General features: G+C 45.2%; 1 protein-coding gene and 1 long non-coding RNA gene across 2 annotated transcripts in view; one reads left to right on the forward strand and one right to left on the reverse strand.

Moving 5' to 3' along the window:
* LOC111968948 (MAM domain-containing glycosylphosphatidylinositol anchor protein 2) overlaps nucleotides 1-21,961 on the forward strand; it is a 249,599-nt gene that overhangs the window by 86,705 nt on the left and 140,933 nt on the right. The window contains exons 7-8 of the mRNA XM_023994932.3: nucleotides 11,311-11,640; nucleotides 14,568-14,861. Of these exons, the coding sequence (XP_023850700.1) occupies nucleotides 11,311-11,640; nucleotides 14,568-14,861 (624 nt within the window). The remainder of the gene's footprint in view (nucleotides 1-11,310; nucleotides 11,641-14,567; nucleotides 14,862-21,961) is intronic.
* The window catches only part of LOC139028258 (uncharacterized), a 30,905-nt gene continuing 28,769 nt past the window's right edge, over nucleotides 19,826-21,961 (reverse strand). The window contains exon 3 of the long non-coding RNA XR_011480451.1: nucleotides 19,826-19,915. This is a non-coding gene — a long non-coding RNA (uncharacterized lncRNA). The remainder of the gene's footprint in view (nucleotides 19,916-21,961) is intronic.

Genomic DNA, 21,961 nt, shown 5'->3' on the forward strand with positions numbered 1-21,961 from the left:
CCCAGTAGTGCCCCCTGTAGTTTCCCAGTAGTGTTCCCTGTAGTAGTTCCCAGTAGTGCTCCCAGTAGTGCTCCCAGTAGGTCCCATTAGTATCCCAGTATGCTCCCAGTACGTGTTCCCTGGTGCTCCCGTGAGGTTCCCAGTAGTGCCCCTGTAGTGTCCGTAGTGCTCCCAGTAGTGTTCCAGTAGTGCCCCATGTAGGTGTTCCCAGTAGTGTCCCTTAGTGTCCCAGTAGTGTTCCCAGTTAGTGTCCCTGTAGTCTTCCCAATAGTGTTCCCTGTAGTGTCCCAATAGTGTTCCCTGTAGCTTTCCCAGTTAGTGCTCCCTGTAGTGCTCCCTGTATGCTACCCAGTAGTGGCTCCCTGTAGTGTTCCCAGTAGTGCTCCCAGTTAGTTGCCCCCTGTAGTGTTCCAGTAGTTGCCCCATGTATGTTCCTGTAGTGCTCCCAGTAGTGTTCCCTGTAGTGTTCCCAGTAGTGTTCCAGTAGTGCTCCCAGTAGTGTCCCGTGTGCTCCCTGTTAGTGTTCCCAGTAGTGCTCCCATGTAGTGTTCCAGTAGTGTTCCTGTAGTTTCCCAGTAGTGTTCCCTGTAGTGCTCCCCAGTAGTGTTCCTGTAGTGTTTCCCAGTAGTGTTCCCTGTAGTGCTCCCAGCCAGTATGCCCTTGGTTCCCAGTAGTGTCCCGTAGTGTTCCCATAGTGTTCCCGTGTCCATGTAGTGTTCCCTGTAATAGTGTTCGGCTGTAGTGGTTCCCGTAGTGCTCCCTGTTAGTGTTCCCCTGTAGTGTCCCAGTAATGCTCCCAGTAGTGTTTCCCAGTTAGTGCCCCAATGTAGATGTTCCCTGTAGTGCTCCGGTAGTGCTTTCCCGGTGTGCTCCCGTAGTGCTTCCTGCGTAGTGCTCCCGTTAGTGCTCCCGTAGTGCTCCCGTTAGTGTTCCCACTAGTGCTCCCTGTATGCTCCCTTAGTGTTCCCCTGTAGTGTCCCTGTAGTGTTCCCTGTAGTTTTCCCACTAGTGCTCAAACTGTATGGCTCCCCTGTATGTCCCTGTAGTGCTCCCTGTTAGATATGTTCCCTGTTAGTGTTCCCGTATGTTCCCGGTATGCTCCCGGGTAGTGTTCCCACTAGTGCTCCTGTAGGCTCCCTGTAGTGTTCCCACTAGGCTCCCTGTAGTGTTCCTGTATGTCCCAGTAGTGCTCCTGATAGTTTCCCTGTAGTGTTTCCCTGTAGTGCTCCCTGTAGTTTCCCAGTAGTGTTCCTCTGTAGGTGTCCCTGTAGTGCTCCCTGTAGTGCCCCTTGTAGTGTTCCCCTTGTATTGTTCCCAGTTAGTGTTCCCTGTAGTTCCCGTAGTGTTCCCCAAGTAGTGTTCCCTTGTAGTGTTCCCTGTAGTGTTCCCTGTAGTGTTCCCTGTAGTGTTCCCTGTAGTGTTCCCTGTAGTGTTCCCTGTAGTGTTCCCAGTAGTGTTCCCAGTAGTGCTCCCAGTAGTGTTCCCTGTAGTGTTCCCTGTTGTGTTCCCTGTAGTGTTCCCTGTAGTGTTCCCTGTAGTGCTCCCTGTAGTGTTCCCAGTAGTGTTCCCTGTAGTGCTCCCTGTAGTGTTCCCAGTAGTGTTCCCAGTAGTGTTCCCAGTAGTGATCTTTTTTGCGAGGAAAAAGGAAAAGACAATGTGTCGACCAGCGCGCTCTTTTATTGATTCCTATGTAATGATGTTTTTTACCCAGGCTCCTGTAATATACTCTTGGATGTTTGTGATGCTACTTTACCTCCTCAAATGGACGAGAAAGACTTATTCGACAGAGAAGAGAAAACCATCTACTTTATAACCCACCCACCCCTTCTCTTGCCTCGGACAAGCACCCACTCAGACTCCATCTAGAAGAAGCTGTGAGTCCTGTTTTAATGGGGCTGGACCATATGTGATCTATTATGGCTCGCTACATTAATGGTTTACATTAATATGTTTGTACGGTCATTAGTACGATCTGAAGTTCATTTGGCTTCATGCGCATTAATCATCTTTCTGTCACAAATGTCTGTCATCAAACAACGTTTCTAGACTGCCAGCTAACAGAATTGTGGGTACCTGACCCCAAAAAGTAATTTTCATTCCAACGTGAGGCTCAGATGAACCTGTAACTTGCCGGGGCCACTGCTGCTGCAGCTGTAGCATCTTATTTCACAGTCACGCCCTCTCCAAAGCGGATCGTCTGTGTGCAGAAATCTACTGGCACCTCGGGACGGATATAAGCTGCAGGTTTTGAGAGGGGATCCATTTATGTCAGTGGAGTCAGTCTTGGGCTCTGACAGCACACTAAGTCGGATAACTGAAAGCTCCACATTTGCATTGGGAAGGGAGAGAGAGAGAGAGTGTGTGTGTGTGTGTGTGCGCGCGTGTGTGCAAGGAGCGGTGGTTAGTTAAGGGGAGTCAGATGTTTTACCAAGGCAGGAGATCAGTCTGTTGAGAGAAGGACTAGAGGCAGCTCAGGCCAGGGTGGTAGAAGACCCGGGTCAGGCTGTACTCCGCCAGAGAGACCAGGGTGGTAGAATACCCAGGTCAGGCTGTACTCAGCTAGAGAGACCAGGGTGATAGAATACCCAGGTCAGGCTGTACTCCGCCAGAGAGACCAGGGTGGTAGAATACCCAGGTCAGGCTGTACTCAGCTAGAGAGACCCAGAGGTGGTAGAAGCCCAGGTCAGCTGTACTCAAGCAGAGAGACCAGGGTGGTAGAATACCCAGTCAGCTGTACTCAGCCTAGAGAGACCAGGGGTGTAGAATACCCAGGTCAGGCTTACCCAGCTAGACAGGACCAGTGAGGTAAGACCCAGTCAGCTGTACTCCGCCAGAGAGAGGTGGTAGAAAGACCCAGGTCAGGCCTGTACTCAGCAGAAGAGACCAGGGTGATAGAATACCCAGGTCAGGCTGTACTCCGCCAGAGAGACCAGGGTGGTAGAATACCCAGGTCAGGCTCTGTACTCAGCTAAGAGACCAGGGTGGTAGAATACCCAGGTCAGGCTGTACTCAGCTAAGAGACCAGGGTGGTAGAAACCCAGGTCAGGCTGTACTCAGCCTAGAGAGACCAGGGTGGTAGAAACCCAGGTCAGGCTGGTACTCCGCCAGAGAGACCAGGGTGTCTAGAAGACCCAGTCAGCTTACTCCGCCAGAGGAGACCAGGGTGGTAGAAGACCCAGGTCAGGCTGTACTCCGCCAGAGAAACCAGGTGGTAGAATGACCCAGGTCAGGCTGTACTCCCGCAGAGAACCAGGGTGGTAGAATACCCAGTCAGGCTGTACTCAGCTAAGAAACCAGGGTGGTAGAATACCCAGGTCAGGCTGTACTCAGCTAGAGAGACCAGGGTGGTAGAATACCCAGGTCAGGCTGTACTCCGCTAGAGAAACCAGGGTGGTAGAATACCCAGGTCAGGCTGTACTCCGCCAGAGAGACCAGGGTGGTAGAATACCCAGGTCAGGCTGTACTCCACCAGAGAAACCAGGGTGGTAGAAAAACCAGGTCAGGCTGTACTCAGCTAGAGAGACCAGGGTGGTAGAATACACAAAGGGAAAGGAAATACTGACACCACACACTCAGCATTTTTTGGTTCCCTACAAAGAAAAAACCCATCCATCCATCCATCCATTCTAGTATTGTTTTGGTTCTTTGTGGCAAGATTGTGACTCTTAGTCTGTAAAAACCTCAAGCAATGTTGAATACTGTAGTGGGATGTCTAGTAAGTGTTAAAATATGATACATTTTGTATTAGTGCTCAACGTACTGTATGATCATTACATCACACAACTGGTGTGCCAGTGTAACCCCATGATCTGTCAACACAAGACAGACAGACATAACTCATATTGTTGTTATTCACCAACCAAGGAGATTACAATGTCACCACAGCCGTGTTTTTCTGCGATTTTGTAGACTCTTGTTCTAATGGTTGAATAGAAGACAGCTGTCTCCCTGATCCTTTATCAGAGTTCTTTTTACACAGGTTTCAAGGAGGACAAAAATAACAGAGAACTCCTCAGACAATAGCCTTGATACGCTCTGTGCAGCTGCTCTGATGGAAGAGGGGTGGTTCATTCAAACTGCTTCTCCCAGATAAGACTTCCAGCCTCCAGTGACATGGAGAGACGTTTACAAGCTCTGCCACGCTGCCCCACTGCCACGCACAGATGGCAGAATCTCATTTGTGTGTGGGGGGGGGGGGAGGCAAGGATGGCGGATAGGCCCAACTGAATAAGCAATATTACAGCTGCAGAGGGGGATTGCACTTCAAGTAATCTCACTGTCCTCCTGCCTGCCACCTTACTCTGGGCCTATCAAAGACATTGGACGATTGTACTGTGGGAGAGTTACTGTGGTTAATGGAAATTTATGATGTTTAATAATAATAGTTACAGAATGTGATTCAGGGGTGCCATTTTTGGTTTCATTGGTATTGGTGAATAGGACCGAGGAGACAAAAGTACTGATACTGAGAAAAAAAGAAAGGGAAAATGGATGAATGGACTGATACTCTGAAAAAAGACAAACGAGGCAGTCACTGAAAGATGCGTGCACTGTGAAAGAGAGACAAACTGTTGACTGTTTCCCGAGAGTGGAGGGCGGATGTTGTAAATCCAGCATCCTGTTTGGAGTAAACTGTCAGGTAATCCCTCAGCCATGATGACACGTTGATCTGACAACATCATCAATAACTTTAGCGACCGTAATACAACCGGACTGCAAAACGCATCATATATCTTGAGAAGGGACCATTCAGTACTTCGGTGCTATTAAAGGCGTTCGGCAGACGACGGAGCAGGAGGAAATTTACCTGACTCTGTGGTTTATAACTTATTTAGCAGTTGAGGGGGCAGGCAGGCAAGCAGAGGCAGACTGGAGGTGAGCTGGGCTTGCTGACCATGCACACTGCCATGGATCTCCCTTTTTATTTATTTACACATCATCTCCACTTGGTCTGTTTCTCCATGAGGCAAACAGAATAGGCAGTTGAGATATATTTTGTTTCTTTTTTTGGGGGGGGGACAGTCCAGTTATACGGCATAGCTTCCTTATTATGATGGGAGTCCTGGGTTGGCGGCAGCGCTGGGGTTTGCCTCAGCAGAAAAGGGCGCCTGTCAATGGTCTTCTCTGGCTGTCAGTCAGGTGTTATTGATGAGTGGGTTGCTATCGAAGAAACTGTCCTCATTAAAAACAGGTGGAGGATCAGTCAACGTGCTCTCTGGTTATGTCATATTTTTGCGGGGTTCAAGTCAATAGTGTTTCTGTACTGTATTTCTCTCACTCTCTCTGGGATCTACTGGAGGTGTTAGAGTTTGGGGGGGTTATCAATAAAATGACACAATGGGGCATTTCCTGGCAAATAGGTTGTTATCAATAAAATGTCACAATACGGTGCAGACCGTTCGATATGGCTGCTGGGGGGCAAGAAGAACCCCCCCCCCCCTCAGCTCCGCTAAAACCATTGACAACTGCGTGCTGTTTTCAAGGGATTGTTAAATGAATGTTATAACTATTTGGTTTTAATACCATCACCAGAGCAGAGTCACAACTACACATTTCAGATTATTCCACGTTTAGCTCTATCATCAGAGTTATACAGGAAGTACTTTTCATGATCAGTGAACATCAACTGATCATGTKATTTCAGATACAGTCCGTGAGGGTAGCCTAGCCATATGGCATGTAGCTAGTTAGCTAGCTAAGCTAACAACATGTGTCATTTAGCTTGCTTCATCGGAGATGAGGCTTTTGGACAAAGCCTGACATCGGCACGTCCTGGTAAAGTTGTTTGTTGGCCTACCGTCATCACCACTATAGATGGCAAGATAATATAGCCATCTATTTTATCCCTTGAAAGTTAGCTTGTTAACTAGCCATCTAGTTTATCCCCTAGATGTTAGCTTGTTAACTTGCCATATTGACATGATCTGTTATTAGCTTGTTAACTAGTCATATTGACGGATCTGTTATTAGCTTGTTAACTAGCCATATTGACATTATCTGTTATTAGCTTGTTAACTAGCCATATTGACATTATCTGTTATTAGCTTGTTAGCTAGCCATATTGACCTGATCTGTTATTAGCTTGTTAACTAGCCATATTGACATTATCTGTTATTAGCTTGTTATTATCTAGCCATATTGACATGATCTGTTATTAGCTTGTTAACTAGCCATATTGACATTATCTGTTATTATCTAGCCATATTGACATTATCCGTTATTAGCTTGTTAACTAGCCATATTGACATTATCATTAGCTAGCTAGCTAGATTGGTCAATCAATCAATGTAGCCTGTTCCTGTCTGTCAGCAGCAATCGTGATTTAACACTCACAATGATGTCCAGTTTATACACTGCCCCCCGTTTATACACGTGTAAATAATAATTCCATAAATMGTSCCTTRCTGTATTATTATACTGATGCTAAAATMTTTATTCTATTCTACTGAGCCGTTTACTTTATGTTCATATTCTRCTCTTTTATTATTTCTTATTGTTGTTCCATTTCGAGGAGAAACCTTGTCGCCCCCCAGCAGGAAAATCAAACGCTCTGCACCTTATTGTGACGTTTTATTGATAACGACCTARTGGGTTGTATCAAGGACAAAAAACAAAATATGTACAAAAATAAATATTTAATACTAATAAAGAAAAGATTAAGATGGGCAAAAGAACACAGACACTGGYCAGAGGAACTCTGCCTAGAAGGRCKGCATCCRGGAGTCGCCTCTTCACTGTTGAAGTTGAGACTGGTGTTTTGCGGGTACTATTTAATGAAGCTGCCAGTTGAGGACTTGTGAGGTGTCRGTTTCTCAAACTAGACTCTAGTGTACTTGTCCTCTTGCTCAGTTGWGCARRGGGGCCTCCCACTCCTCTWTCTATTCTGGTTAYWGKCAGTTTGCMCTGTTCTGTYAAGGGAGTAGTACACAGCGTTGTARGAGATCTTCAGTTTCTTGGCCWTTTCTCACATTGAATATCCTTCATTTCMCAGAACAAGAATAGGCTGACAAGTTTCAGAAGAAAGTTKTTTGTTTCTGGCCATTTTGAGCCTGTAATCGAACCCACAAATGCTGATGCTCCAGATACACAACTAGTCTAAAGAAGGCCAGTTTTATTGCTTCTTTAATCAGGACAACAGTTTTCAGCTGTGCTAACATAATTGCAAAAGGGTTTTCTAGTGATCAATTAGCCTTTTTAAAATGATTGACTTGGATTAGCTAACACAAGGTGCCATTGGAACACAGGAGTGATGGTTGCTGATAATAGGCCTCTGTATGCCTATGTAGATATTCCATAAATCTGCTGTTTCCAGCTACAATAGTCATTAACAACATTAACAATGTCTACACTGTATTTCTGATCAATTTMATGTTATTTTAATGGACAAAAWAAGTWGCTCTTCTTTCAAAAACAAGGACATTTCTAAGTGACCCCAAACTTTTGAACGGTAGTGTATGTTGTGAATTCCCTTTTTTAAAGCCGTGGCTGCCACTCCCTGTGTCACACACATTATCTCTCCCACTGAATGAATTGTGTACCCCTGCCATTCCATCTCTCCTATACTCATACCTGATGAGCACAGAGTACACTGCAGGCGCTTCAGTGGCAGGAAAGAAAGCACTGTGGGACCGTGATTACCATTTGGAGAGATAGACACACTGGTTTTGATGCTCTCTCCTCTGATCTCCCCTCCACCCATCCCTTCTCCTCTGATCTCCCCTCTTCCCATCCCTTCTCCTCTGCTCTGCTCTCCCCGCCACCCATCCCTTCTCCTCTGCTCTTCCTCTCCTCCCCTTTTCTCCCCTCCCGTTCCCCTCTCCTTTCCCCTGCTCTGTTCTGCTCTCTTCTCTGCCTTCTCCTTCTCCCATCATCTCTCTCCTCCTCTCCTCCTTCCRATTACCTCGCCCTCTTCTTTCCTTTCTTCCTCTCTCCCCTCCTCCCCCTTCCTTTCCCCTCCTCAATCTYCACTCCTCTCTTCTCCTCYCCTCCTCCTTCATCCTCTCCCCTCCTCCCTCTTCCTCTCCRCTCCTTCCTTTCCCTTTATCCCTCTTCCTCTCCCTTCCTCCTCCCTCTCCCCTCCGCCCTCTTCCTCTCCTCTCCTCCCTCTTCCTCTCCCCTCCGCCCTCTCCCCTCCTCCCTCTTCCTCTGCTCTCCTCTGCTCTCTCTTCCTCTCCTCTTCTCTCTCCCCTAGAGAACTTCTGCAGCTGGCCCCGTCAGCCAATCAGTGTCCACTGGGCCCCGTCTTCACTCTAGTGTCCCGGGCCAGCTATAGCTCGACTCTCACCCACAGCCCTCATTTACAAGTCATTAAAGGAAATAGGATGCGAGCCAAATAAATGATTTAGGAACAAATTTGATGAAGATCTGATTAACATGTTGATTTACATGCAGGGCAGCAAATTCTGAGCAGCGAAGTGACACCATTAGGGGGAGGCTGTATAAATAATACCCCCCCCCCCCCCGGTAAAAACGCAGCAGTGTCTCAGGCGGATCACTGGATGCAGGGGGTCAGCTTGACTCACCTTTCGTTGGAGAATTTGCAACTTAATCAATAGCGTAATTGAGCCTGAATGGCTGGAGTCTCCTTGCATGAGCACATAAAGCCTCTGAGGTGATTGGGAATCTAATGCCCTCGCATGAATACAGCCATTATCAAAAGAGCTTTTATATTACTACTATTGAGACGGCATGAAACGAGGTTAGACGGTAATCTTCACACAGACAGTCTAGGAAAGTAACTTGTGAGGCAGAGAGTCAAGTTACGGCAAGTCCTAGGTTTAATTGAATTTTGATTTGGTAATCTCAACAGAGCTGTTTATCCTGACAATTAACTAACTCTAGCTAGGCTAGGGATTAGGATTAGGGTTAAGGTCAGGAGTTAGGTTAAAGGGTTAAAGGTCAGGAGTTAGGTTAAAAGGTTAAGGTTAGGGAAAGGGTTAGCTAACATTCTAAGTAGTTGCAAAGTAGCTAAAATGTAGTAACTATTTGCAAAGCTGCTAATTAGATAAAATGCTTAAGTTGTCCGTGATGAGATTCAAACACGCAACCTTTGGGTTGCTAGACGTTCACGTTATACGCCGACCAACTACCCTCCGTTCATTTTTGCCTTAAGTAACCTTCTTCTGTCTTATGTAACCATACCGAACATAATTTATCATACTAATTTGTGTGWCCCGGATTTACGTGTACTATGTTACGTCTAGTCTATGAGACCAGGCTGAGTTATCGTTACTTATTGTGTATTTATTCCTGGTGTTATTATTTTTCGATTATTTCAAAAAAATTCTCTCTGCATTGACTGGGAAGGGCCCATAAGAAAGCCTTTTACTGTTAGTATACACCTGTTGTTTACGAAACAAATGTAATTTAATTTAGTGTGAAATATCCTTAATGTTTTTCTTCCYTGTTAGTAAACCGGCTTACGTAACTATCGGAGCACGAGGTGGATTCCATTACTTACAAATGTAAATGCCATTCGAATGCAGCTGGCTGATTCACATCATGACCCCATCTGTAGTTACTCAGTACTACAGTAACCATACTGTATGAGTGAGTGACTTCACATTCATCATTCACTAGCTTGATCCCATGGTGCTGTGGTTGGCTTGAAGTCCGTGTCTTGGAGGCATTTACTTTTTCGTCTTGATTAATAGTGACAACAATACGACGCTTCACTCACGCATTCGCCTGGGCTATTTTTAGGTGCTGGGTAGTTAGCAACTCTATGTGATGCCAAGAGACTGGAGAGATTTCTCTTGTGGATCATGTTTCATGTCATAGGCATTGTTTTCATAGTGTGGGAACAGATCTTTTTCTGGTGAACGTGGTGGGTGGGGTTGACATTTCACTGCAATTATGGCTGTTGCCTTTTAAGGTGCCATGCTCGAACATTAGAATTCAAACTGAAGGTACAAATATTTGCCTGCTGATTTCATAGTATTAGATGCCAAACAGGTAGTAAGTGTAAGGGGAAAGCGAGATCCCGGCTAAATCTGATATTTATTTACATTACTATATTCGTTTTTTTTCATTTACATTACTATAAACTGGTATATTGAAAATATTTTTTGCAACTTTATGCTTTTAGTGTCCTGCAAAGATGCATTTGAACTCTGATGTAAATGGAAAATATATGTTTATGGAAAACACTGTGGTAAGAAAACGTAATGAGCCGCTTGTCGTGAAACATGTACCGCTGTCCTTAGGGGAAAATGAGAGACAATTCAAATGAACCTCAAGTCTTTGTTCCTTCAAGCCCAACTGAAATGTAACCTGTCTTGAAGTATCTGGGCTTCTTTCTTATTCTTGTTGCTCCTACTATTATTAGCTGTCGATAATAACTTTGTCCTTGGTTTGTTTTGAGTTGGTCACCTAACCAGGAAAAACTCTGGGACCTATTTATAGTAGACAATGACTTACACACACTCTTTTTTTTTTAGGGGTGGGGGGGTCACTAAAGGGAGACTTGTCTTTGGATCCAACTTCTGACACTAATATTATGCCTAGCTAGCTTTGGTGTGCAATGAATAAGCATTCATTCATTCAGCCATCTTTATTTGAAACTGGATCTTTTTGTGCCCCCAGGTGGCAGCCATATTGTATTCTATATCAATACAGGAAGGTCCCTTGGTTATATTATACAGTATGTTATATTATATTATAGGCAAAGACACCTTTTCCTTCAGTGACCAAGATAAAAGGCAGAGTGTAAGTCATTGTTGTATAATATATTATATTAAAGGGGATAAAACAAACAAACTCTGGGCCCCAATTATTAGCATTAGCACTGATGTCACGATCTCTCTCTCTTTCTCCCCTCTCCCCCCCCCTCTCTCCCCTCCTCTTTCCCTTTCTGTCCTCTCTCTCTCCCTTTCTCTCTTCCCTTTCTGTCCTCTCTCTCTCCTCTTCTCTCTTTCCCTTTCTGTCCTCTCTCTCTCTCTCCTCTTCTCTCTTTCCCTTTCTTGTCCTCCTCTCTCTCTCCTCTTCTCTCTTCCCTTTCTGTCCTCTCTCCTTTTCTCTCTCTCTCTCTCTCCTTTTCTCTCCTCTCTCTACCCCTCCCTCTCTCTCCCCCCTTCTCTCTCTCTCTCTCTCCTCTGCTCTCTCCTCTCTCTCTCTCTCTCTCTCTCTCTCTCTCTCTCTCTCTCTCTCTCTCTCTCTCTCTCTCTCTCTCTCTCTCTCTCTCTCTCTCTCATCTCTCTCTTCTCTCTCTCTCTCTTCTCTCTCTCTCTCTCTCTCTCTCTCTCTCTCTCTCTCTCTCTCTCTCTCTGTCTCTCCTTCTCCCTCTCTCTCCCTCTCTCCCTCCCTCTGCAGGGCTAAAGAAGGGGCGGTTCTGGATCACTCCCGACCCGTACCACAACGACGACAACATCCAGATTGGCCGTGAGGTTAAGATTTCATGCCAGGTGGAGGCCACGCCCCCAGAGGAGCTTCTGTTCAGCTGGCTGAAGAATGGACGGCCGCTGCGCAGCTCAGAGCGCATGGTCATCACCCACACTGACCCGGAAGTCCAGCCAGGCACCACCAACCTGGACATCATCGACCTCAAGTTCACCGACTTCGGCACCTACACCTGTGTGGCAGTGCTGAAGAACGGCGGCATCCCCGAGATCAGCATCGACGTCAATATCTCTTCGACCACAGGTGAGCAACGAACTCTACTGTTGCCCTTCTCGTCGTTGTAATAGCTGCGTGGCACAGTGGACTGAAGTAACCMCTTTAACTACACAGAGCTAGGCAGGCTTTGTCACAAGTCTAAGTGACATAAAGTAGGTACAGGAAGGCACTACATTTACAGGAAGTTATTACAGGAAGGCATAGTTTAAAGGTCATAGGTTACAGGGATATGGAAAGTCATCAAGATCTTTCAGTGGTTATGAAGGATGAGATGATGGACTCACCTACCCCTCTTCATATTCAGTAGACTACATAACAGTACAGTATGTGTACTTTGAAAGTATGTGTACTTTGATAGTATGTGTACTTTGATAGTATGTGTACTTTGATAGTATGTGTACTTTGATAGGAAGGATGGTACAGCAGAAGGATTGAGTTTCCAGTGCATTCTAATGTGAATGTTTTCGGGCCAGATTGTTATTGGGATCGGTCCATTCAACCGGGCCTAAATCAGTCACTAATTGATGTGGATGTGCGACTAACGTTTGTGGAGCGTTCCTACTTCCAAACCTAATGATTATTTACAGCCTGCTAGTAGAGGGTCACCTGTGTTATTTTCTCCTAATTAGCTCCTTCCTCTGTATGTTGTCTTTAGTTTGTTGGCGTCCGAACTGATGCGAAAGATAATTAGGTGTGTTTTTTTCTGATAATACGTTTGTAAAGCTGGAGCGGAACATCAAATGTTTGATGATGGGCGTCCATTGGCATGATTATCCTCGTGTGGGAGGGAGGATTGGTAAATTGACAATGCAATGGAAGGGAGAACTTATAAACATGAAGGTGCCATTAGGATCATTGTGAGTAGCTACAACACATAAACAATTCAAACCCAGAAATACTGTAGTCTATTTGAGGTGGGGAGCCTTTGTAGGACAACCTGGAAACACACACACACACACACACACACACACACACACACACACACACACACACACACACACACACACACACACACACTTCCCTCCCATGGCCACAGGTCTTCAGCTGGTGTGTGTTATTTATTCCTTCCTCTTCTCTCTCTCCTCCCTCGCTCCATCTCCTCTCCCTCTCTCTCTCCTTCCCTCCTCTCTCTCCTTCCTTCTCTCCTCCTCCTTCCTCCTCTCTCTCCCTCTCTCTCTCTCCCTCTCTCTCTCTCTTCCCTCTCTCTCCCTCCTCTCCTTCCTCCTCTCTCTCCTCCTCTCTCTCCTCTCTTCTTCCCTCCTTCTCTTCCCTCTCTCTTCCTCCTCTCTCTCCCTCCTCTCTCTTCCTTCCCTCCTCTCTCTCCCTCTCTCTCTCTCCTTCCTTCCTCTCTCTCCTCCTTCTTTCCCTCTCTCTCCTTTCCTCCTCTCCTCCCTCCTCTCTCTCCTTTCCTCCTCTCCTCCTCTTCTCTCTCCCTCCTCTCTCTCCTTCCTTCTCTCCCTCCTCTTCTTTCCCTCCTCTCTTTCCCTCCTCTCTTTCCCTCCTCTCTCTCCCTCTCTCTCTCTCCCTCCTCTCTCTTCCCTCCTCTTCTCCCTCCTCTCTCCTTCCCTCTCTCTCTCCTTCCCTCTCTCTCTCTCCTTCTCTCTCTTCTCTCCTTCTCTCTCCTTCCATCTCTTTCTCCTCCTCTCTCTCCTTCCCTCTCTCTCCTTCCCTCTCTCCTTCCCTCTCTCTCTCCTTCCCTCTCTCTCTTCTCTCTCTCCTCCTCCTCTCTCTCCTTCCTCTCTCCTCTCCTTCCTCTCTCTCCTCCCCTCTCTCCTTCCTCTCTCTCTCCTCCCCTCTCTCCTTCTTCTCTCTCCTCCTCTCTCTCTCCTCTCTCTCCTTCTCTCTCTCCTCTCTCTCTCCTTCCCTCTCTCTCCTCCCCTCTCTCCTTCTCTCTCTCTCCTCCCCTCTCCTCCTCTCTCTTCCTTCTCTCTCTCTCTCCTTCCCTCTCTCTCTCTTCCGTCTTACTAGCCGTCGTGATGGTTAATCACATTCCCATTTTTAGGCCTGTGTTTTGCCTTTATTGTCACGGCCAGTATATTATATCCAATGGAGCAGAGTAGCAACCTCCAACATGCATTACTAAAATCCATTTGGCTAAGAGCAAAGTAAAGCCCGTCCAGAAATGATTGGATCGGGTTGGGATGATGGTATATGCCTTTGGCAGAGAACCGTGTGGTTGAGAGGAGGTGAAAGCTCAGGGGGCGAAAGCTACCCCTCCAAATGCGCCAAATGAATGACCTGGCAATGCCCAGGAACCTGTCTCTTCGCCTCTCTGCTACGTGTTCGCTCACTCTACTACATATTTGTAGTTATTTTCTATTCATAGCTTTTTCTTTTTTGTGTAGCAGCAGACCATACATTTAACAAGGATGCCACAGTCAACCCTGTTTGGGGTGGGGGTGGGGGTGGGGGGCGAGAGGGTGGTTCTAGGGTTGGATGGTCAGAATGCACAGCGCTCCCATCCTCCCACAGGGTGGTGTGATGAAGAAAGTGGAGATCTGACTCCTACTCATTGCTGTCTATCGACCCCTGACCTTGCTGGAGAACTACAGGGTGTGCAGGCTTTGGTTCTAGCCCACCAGATTCAGCTAATCAGGTCTAGTGATTCATTGATTAGTTGAATCAGGTGTTAACGCTGGGTTGAAATAAAACCTAGCTCTCCTGTATCCAGAGTTGGATAACCATCTGCCAACAAACGTAAAAGTTTACGTTAAATATCATATGTTACATCACGTTAAATCATTATGTTAAAGTAACATTCACGTTAAATATCATATGTTAAAGTAACATCACGTTAAATATCATATGTTAAAGTAACATCACGTTAAATATCATATGTTAAAGTAACATCACGTAAAGTAACATCCTGTACTATAACATCCTGTACTATAACATCCCGTTAAAGTAACATCCCTGAAAGTAATGTAAAGTTTCTCTCTCCCTTTCTCTCCCAGTCCCCCCGGAATTAACGGTGCCGCGGGACAAATCCCCCTTGGTGGTCCAGGAGGGTGACACGGTGGAGCTCCAGTGCCTGGTCTCCGGGAAGCCTAAGCCCATCATCCTCTGGTCGAGGGCCGACAAAGAGGTGCCCATGCCCGACGGCGGCCTTCAGACAGAGAGCTACGACGGCGCACTGCGCATTGTTAATGTGTCCCGCGAGATGACGGGCACCTACCGCTGCGCCACCAGCCAGTACAACGGCTTCAACGTCAAGCCCCGGGAAGCACTGGTGGAGCTCACTGTGCAGTGTGAGTATTCTGGATGTACATTGTTTTTACAGTACACTTCTGAGAAATGCAATTGGTTTGAACCACAGTTGGTTTACGTTGGTGCCGTGACCCAGGTCTCTGTGAGCCAGATGGAGCTCATCATGCAGTGTGAGTAATGGATGGATGTACTGTGTCTTTGGATGACCATCCACTCCTGATAAATACAATGGCTTCAAATTACGGTTGGTTACATTGGTGTCGTGACCTGGATACGTCTCTGTAAGGAGGAGGGGGTCAGGAAAGGTGGGTAAACTGTGCAATAATCAAAATGATATATTTAAATTGTGACTTGCAATCCGATCGTCACTCATCAGGAGTCGACTATACACTGGAGTGCACATACGTTTTAAGGGGTTTAAGTTAGATGTGTGGGGGTCACCTATGTTGCTATGGTATTTAATGTTCTTGACATACTGTATAGTAACATGCGACTGTAGATGAAGGAAAATCATAAGATCCAACACGTCGCATCGGCTAATCATTAAAGCGTCTGAATTACATTTCCCCAAGTGAGAAAAGGTCAATGTAACCTAATCAATTCCCTCTTGGTTCAACACAACTTTAAGTCGGTAAAAATGTTTTGGAAAAGGGTTGTGTGTCAGTGTTGATGACCATTAGCGGCCTACACTTTAGAGAAACGAGAGGCGTTTTGTAACCGCATAATCCATTACGTTTATTGACCTTGTTGAACAGACAGCGGTGTCCATAATTATTGGCACCCTTGATAAAGATGAGTAATACAAATATATAGAAATACTGAACTATATTGTATAATTTTTTTTAAAAACTTATAATTTATACTAATACAATTGCTCAGAGAAAGAGATTTTGTTTAACAAATCATTTTTAAAAACCTCAAAAAAGATAGAGGTCAAAATAATTGGCAACCCTGTTTTCAGTCCTCCAGCACCCTACCGTTGGGAGGGTAACAACCCTGTTTTCAGTCCTCCAGCACCCTACCGTTGGGAGGGTAACAACCCTGTTTTCAGTCCTCCAGCACCCTACTGTTGGGAGGATAACAACCCTGTTTTCAGTCCTCCAGCACCTTACTGTTGGGAGCGATACAACCCTGTTTTCAGTCCTCCAGCACCCTACCGTTGGGAGGGTAACAACCCTGTTTTCAGTCCTCCAGCACCCTACTGTTGGAGGGTAACAACCCTGTTTTCAGTCCTCCAGCACACCCTACTGTTGGGAGGATAACAACCCTGTTTTCAGTCCTCCAGCACCCTACTGTTGGGAGGTGTAACAACCCTGTTTTCCAGTCCTCCAGCACCCTACACGTAATTTTTGTGGTCAATTAACCTTTTCTTTGTGGATTTGAATGTGTGCTTGCTGTTATCGTCTTTGCTGAAGATCCACTTTGTGTCAGCCTCCTGGCAAAGGCAAACCAGGTTTTTGGCTAAAATGTCCTGCTACTTGATAAAGTCCATGATGCCGTTGGCCCCAGTACCAGTGGAAGCAAACAGCCCCATAGCATAAAAAGATGCACCACCATATTCTAACAGTTTGTTTGGGTATTTTCTGCATGTGCTTCCGTTTTTCAGCAACAAAGAAATACCCAGGGTAATTTGTCCCAAGAGACCACTTTTTTTTGAACAAGTTATGTTTTCCAAACTGTTATGTTACATGAATTCAGATTTTTCCCAGGGATTACAAAATATACGTGGATATCTTTGTTAGATAGAATACTATTTTTCCCTTGACGTAGTGATGCTGAATGTAAAAAAAGAAGAAGAATGGCTCAACTTTAGCCAAAAAAAACTGGTTGCCTCCGCAAGGAGGCTGATACTTGGTCATAGTGGATTTCTTTCCAGCAAGACAATAACCCCAAGCACAATCCACAAAGAAATGGTTATTGACCACAAAAATCAACATTTTGCAATGGCCAATCTCCAGACTTGAACCCCATTACAACTCTGTGGTTTGAATTGAAGAGGGCAGTCCATAAGCGTAGCCGAAGGATATCAAGGATCTAGAAAGATTCTCTATGTAACTTTCAGATGTTTTGAGCATACAGTATTTTTATTATATATTTCAGTCTTTTTTGCTCATTTTTTCCCCACAGGTGTCAATAATGATGGACCCTTTACAGTGCAACCCAAATGGCTCCCTATTCCCTATATAGTGCACTACTTTTGACCAGGACTGGCACCCTATTCCCTATATAGTGCCCTATAGGAGCCATTTGGGACTATGGGGGAATATGTGCCATTTGGGACACAAGACTATGAAGAAACATCCATCTAATTAATAGTGTTTGCGTTAATCTTAATATTGAGAGGGAAGATGCCTTGGGCTGGGTTATTGAAATGCAAAGTTGTATCAAGGCACAAGGTGAGACCCAGATGCAGACACAGGAGGAGACGGTTGGAGTCTTACAATGTTTAATAATCCAAAGGGTAGGCAAGAGAATGGTCGTGGACAGGCAAAAAGGTCAAAACCAGATCAGAGTCCAGGAGGTACAGAGTGGGCAGGCAGGCAGATGGTCAGGCAGGCGGGTACAGAAACAGGCAAGGGTCAAAACTAGGAGGACTAGAAAAAGGACAATAGCAAAATGATTACAGGAAAACACACACTGGTTGACTTGACTAAACAAACAAGAGAACTGGCACAGAGAGACAGGAAAAACAGGGATAAATACACTGGGGAAAATAAGCGACACCTGGAGGGGTGGAGACAATCACATAACAGGTGAAACAGATCAGGGCGTGACGAGGTGGGTTGTCGCTCGGATTACCGCTTCTTTCACAGGCTGTGAAAAATGTGTGATCTGTGACCTGATATACAGTACCAGTCAAATGTTTACAGACTTACTCAATTCAAGGGTTTTTATTTTGTCACAAACCGGCTCGAAGTTTGTAACAAAAAAGGGAGACAACGTGGAGATAAGGAATAAAACAAAATATATTTATTAACTAAAGTAAACTAAATACAATTAACAATGGTGTGTGTAGTCAGTAATCAGTAGTGTAAGGGAGTGGGTTGAATGCATAAATGTGATAATGAGGGGTGTTGATAGGTGCCAACGCATATAAACAAAACATCCACACAAAAAAAAATGCCACAACACCAAAATCTATCAGTGTGTCTGCTTGGAGAGTCTCCTCAATGACTGGGGAAGAGGTGTATTTATCCTGGGACACACCCAAGCCCAGGTGTGTCCCATGTCGCTGACGACCCTCCCGGCTCCGCCCACCGACATCCTATTAAGGAAACAAGAGCAAAGAGAAAGAATTCGGCAGACAGAGTGTGAGGGTCTTATATTTTACTATTTTCTAGTAAAAAGATTTTCTAGTGAAGACATCAAAACTATGAAATAACACATGGAATCATGTAGTAACCAAAAAAGAGGTATCCTTACTTTTAATTCAACTATGACAATTGGTTTGTTTTCCCCACTGCAAGAAGGAGGCTAGGGGAAAGGAGGGATGAGGCAGGAAGGAGAAGTGGGCACAGAGCCTCTCAACTGACAGACCTATAGTAGAACCTACACTTCTTAGAAAAAAGGTTCAAAAGGGGTCTTTGGCTGTCCCCACAGGAAATCCTTTTTGGTTCCAGGTAGAACCCTTTTTACAGAGGTTCGACATGGAACCAAAAGGGTTCTACCTGGATCCAAAATAGTTATTAAAAGGATTCTCCTATGGGGACAGCCGAAGAACCCTTTTTAGTTCTAGATAGCCAGGTACAGTCAGAACTACAGAAGAACTGGGCTAAGTGTGACCTAATGTGGCTAGCTGGATATCTCTACTGTCTCTATACAGGTAGTTTAGTGCTATTCATATGTTTGTTCTGTAAATCACGACACAAGACAATACCCCCTCTACCAGAGCCACAATACGACTGAAATTGAATGTCTAGTCTACAAGATCCACAATGGGTCCACTCATAGTTTGAGTTTCACACTCAAGGGTGATTGTGAACATCATTACAGCTGCTCCTGCTGCTCTGTGTGTGTGTGACTCACAGATGTTGTTTGTTGTTGCTAGCCAGTTTAACAGCTTCCACTCATTATGTAACTCCCATGCAGCCATGTCCTTGAGCACGAGGGCTAAGGTTAATTCACTATAAATACAGCACGCCACTGAATGTGATGTTCCACAGAAGTGTGCCTGCTAGCCGTGGATCTGTACATTCTGTAGGGTCGTGCGTACAGCACGAGGTGTACCATGTTCTACAGCAAGCACCAAAACATTTACTTGCATTTGTAGACCTATTTTTCTTCTCTCTAAGAACTCTTTCTGCTCTATATAAAACCTCTTTCTGCTCTCTAAATCCCTTTCTGCTCTCTAATTAACCTTTTCTTGCTCTCTAATAAAACCTCTTTCTGCTCTCTAATAAAAACCCTTCTTTCTGCTCTCTAATAAAACCTCTTTCTGCTCTTAAATCCTCTTCTGCTTCTCTAATTAAACCTCTTTCTGCTCTCTAATAAAACCCTCTTTCTGCTCTCTATAAAAACCTCTTTCTGCTCTCTAATAAAACCTCTTTCTGCTCTACTCAAATAAAACCTCTTTCTGCTCCCTAATACACCTCTTTCTGCTCTTTAATAAAAACTCTTCTGTCTTTAATAAACCTTTTTGCTCTTTAAATAAAACCTCTTCTCTCTCTAATAAACCCTCTTTCTGCTCTCTAATAAACCTCTTTCTGCTCTCTAATAAACCTCTTTCTGCTCTCTAAAGGAAACCTCTTTTCTGCTCTCTAATTAAACACTCTTTCTGCTCTCCAATAAACTCTTTCTGCTCCCTAATACAATCTTTCTGCTCTCTAATAAAAATCTTTCTTTTCTCTAATAAAACCTCTTTCATGCGTCTCTAATAAAATATCTTTCTCGCTCTAATGAAACCTCTTTCTGCTCTCTAATAAAACCTCTTTTTTGCTCTCTAATTAAAACCTCTTTTCATGCTCTCTAATACAAACCTCCTTTCTGTCCTCTTCTAATAAAACCCTCTTTCTTTTCTCTAATTAAACACTCTTTCTCTCTCCAATAAACCTCTTTCTGCTCCCTAATACAATCTCTTTCTGCTCTCTAATAACCTCTTTCTTTCTGTAATAAACACCTCTTTCTGCTCTCTAATAAAAATACTTTCTGCCTCTAAAAACCTCTTTCTGCTTCTCTATAATAAAACCTTTTTTCTCTATAAACCTTTTTCATGCTCTCTATAAAATCTTTCTGCTCTCTAATAAAACCTCTTTCTGCTGCTCTAATTAAAACCTCTTTCTGCTCTCTATAAACTTTTCAAATGCTCCTCTATATACAACCTCTTTCTGCTCTCTAATAAATGATAATTCTGCTCTCAATAGACCTCTTTCTGTCTCCAATAAACTTTTGAAAACACATAAACATATGTCAGAGAGAATCCTGTTCTTGCCGATGTCCATGGACATGATAAAATTGAGGACATCATATTAAGGATTGAGGAGGCGGCTTTGTAGGCGACCAGCAGCCTATGTGGAAAATTATATTCTTTATCAACACCAATTTAGTCTTCTTTTAATCTTTTTTTTGTTTTGTTAATAGCACCAATAGCACCGGGGCTCTTTGTGTGGCTCTGGTAGAAGTAGTGCACTATATGGCGACATTAGCGAGTGCCATTTGATGATGGAATTCAAAATCAAATTTTATTTTCACATCTAACACATGTTAGCAACTGTTTTTGCGGGTGTAGTGAAAATGCTTGTGTGCTCTTTCTAACTCCAACAGTGGCAGTAATTCTAAAAAATTTCACAAACAATAACACAAATTCTGAAGAAAGAATGGAATAAAAATACACTGCTCAAAAAATAAAGGAACACTAAACAACACACATGTAACTCAAGTCAATCAGCACTTTTGTGACAATTCAAACTGTCACTTAGAAGCAACACTGATTTGACAGATAAATTGTCAAACATGCTGTTGTGCAAATGGAATAGACAACAGGTGGAAATTATAAGGCAATTAGCAAGAACCACCCCCAATAAAGGATGGTTTCTGCAGGTTGGTTGACCACAGACCACTTCTCAGTTTCTAATGCTTCCTGGGCTGATGGTTTTGGTCACTTTGAATTGCTTGGCCGGGGGCTTTTCACTCTAGTGGTAGCATGAGACGGGAGTCTACAACCACACAAAGTGGCTCAGTAGTGCAAGCCTCATCCAGGAGGCCACATAATCGCGAGCTGTGGCAAGAACGGTTTGCTGTGTCTGTGCAGGTAGTGGTCCAGAGCATGGAGGCGCTACCAGGAGACAGGCCCAGTACATCAGGAGACGTGGAGAGGCCGTAGGAGCAACAACCAGCAAGCAGGACCGGCTACCTCCGCCTTTGTGCAAGGAGGAGCACTGCCAGAGCCCTGCAAATGACCTCACAGCAGCCACAAATGTCTGTGTCCTGCTTCAAACGGTCAAAAACAGACTCCAATGGGTGGTATGAGGGCCCGACGTTCCAGCAGGTGGGTTGTGGGTTATCAGCCCAACCCGTGGCAGGACGTTTTGGACATTTGCCAGAGAACACCCAAGATTGGCAAATTCGCCCTGGCGCCCCTGTGTGGCTCTTCTGTCCAGATGAAAGCAGGTTCACCACGCACATGTGGCAATGCGTACAGAGTCCTGGAGACGCCGTGGGAGAAACGTCTCTGCTGCCTGCAACATCCTCCAGCATGGGAAACCGGTTTGGTGGTGGGTCATCATGGGTGTGGGGTGGCATTCTTTGGGGGGCCGCACACCTCCAAAGTGCTCCGGCCAGAGTAGGCCTGAACTGCCATTAGTACCGAGATGAGATCCTTCAGACCGCTTGTGAGACCATATCCTGTTGCGGTTGCCCTATGGTTCCTCCTAATGCAGACAATGCTAGACCTCATGTGGCTGGTAGTGTGTCAGCATTCCGCAAGAGGAAGGGCATTGATGCATGACTGGCCCGCGCCGTCCCCCAGACACTGACATGCCAATTCTAGCCACACTCTGGACATCATGTCTCCCCGCTGCTTCCACTCCACCAACCCGCCCCTCCACGGTTGCAACCCACAAGACTGTCGCAGGAGTTGGCGGGATGCTTTAGTCCAAAGGTCTGGGCAGGCCACGGCATCCCTCAGGCCAGACATCCCGCCACC

Source organism: Salvelinus sp. IW2-2015, linkage group LG9 (genome assembly GCF_002910315.2).
Source record: "Salvelinus sp. IW2-2015 linkage group LG9, ASM291031v2, whole genome shotgun sequence".
NCBI classification, from domain to species: domain Eukaryota; kingdom Metazoa; phylum Chordata; class Actinopteri; order Salmoniformes; family Salmonidae; genus Salvelinus; species Salvelinus sp. IW2-2015.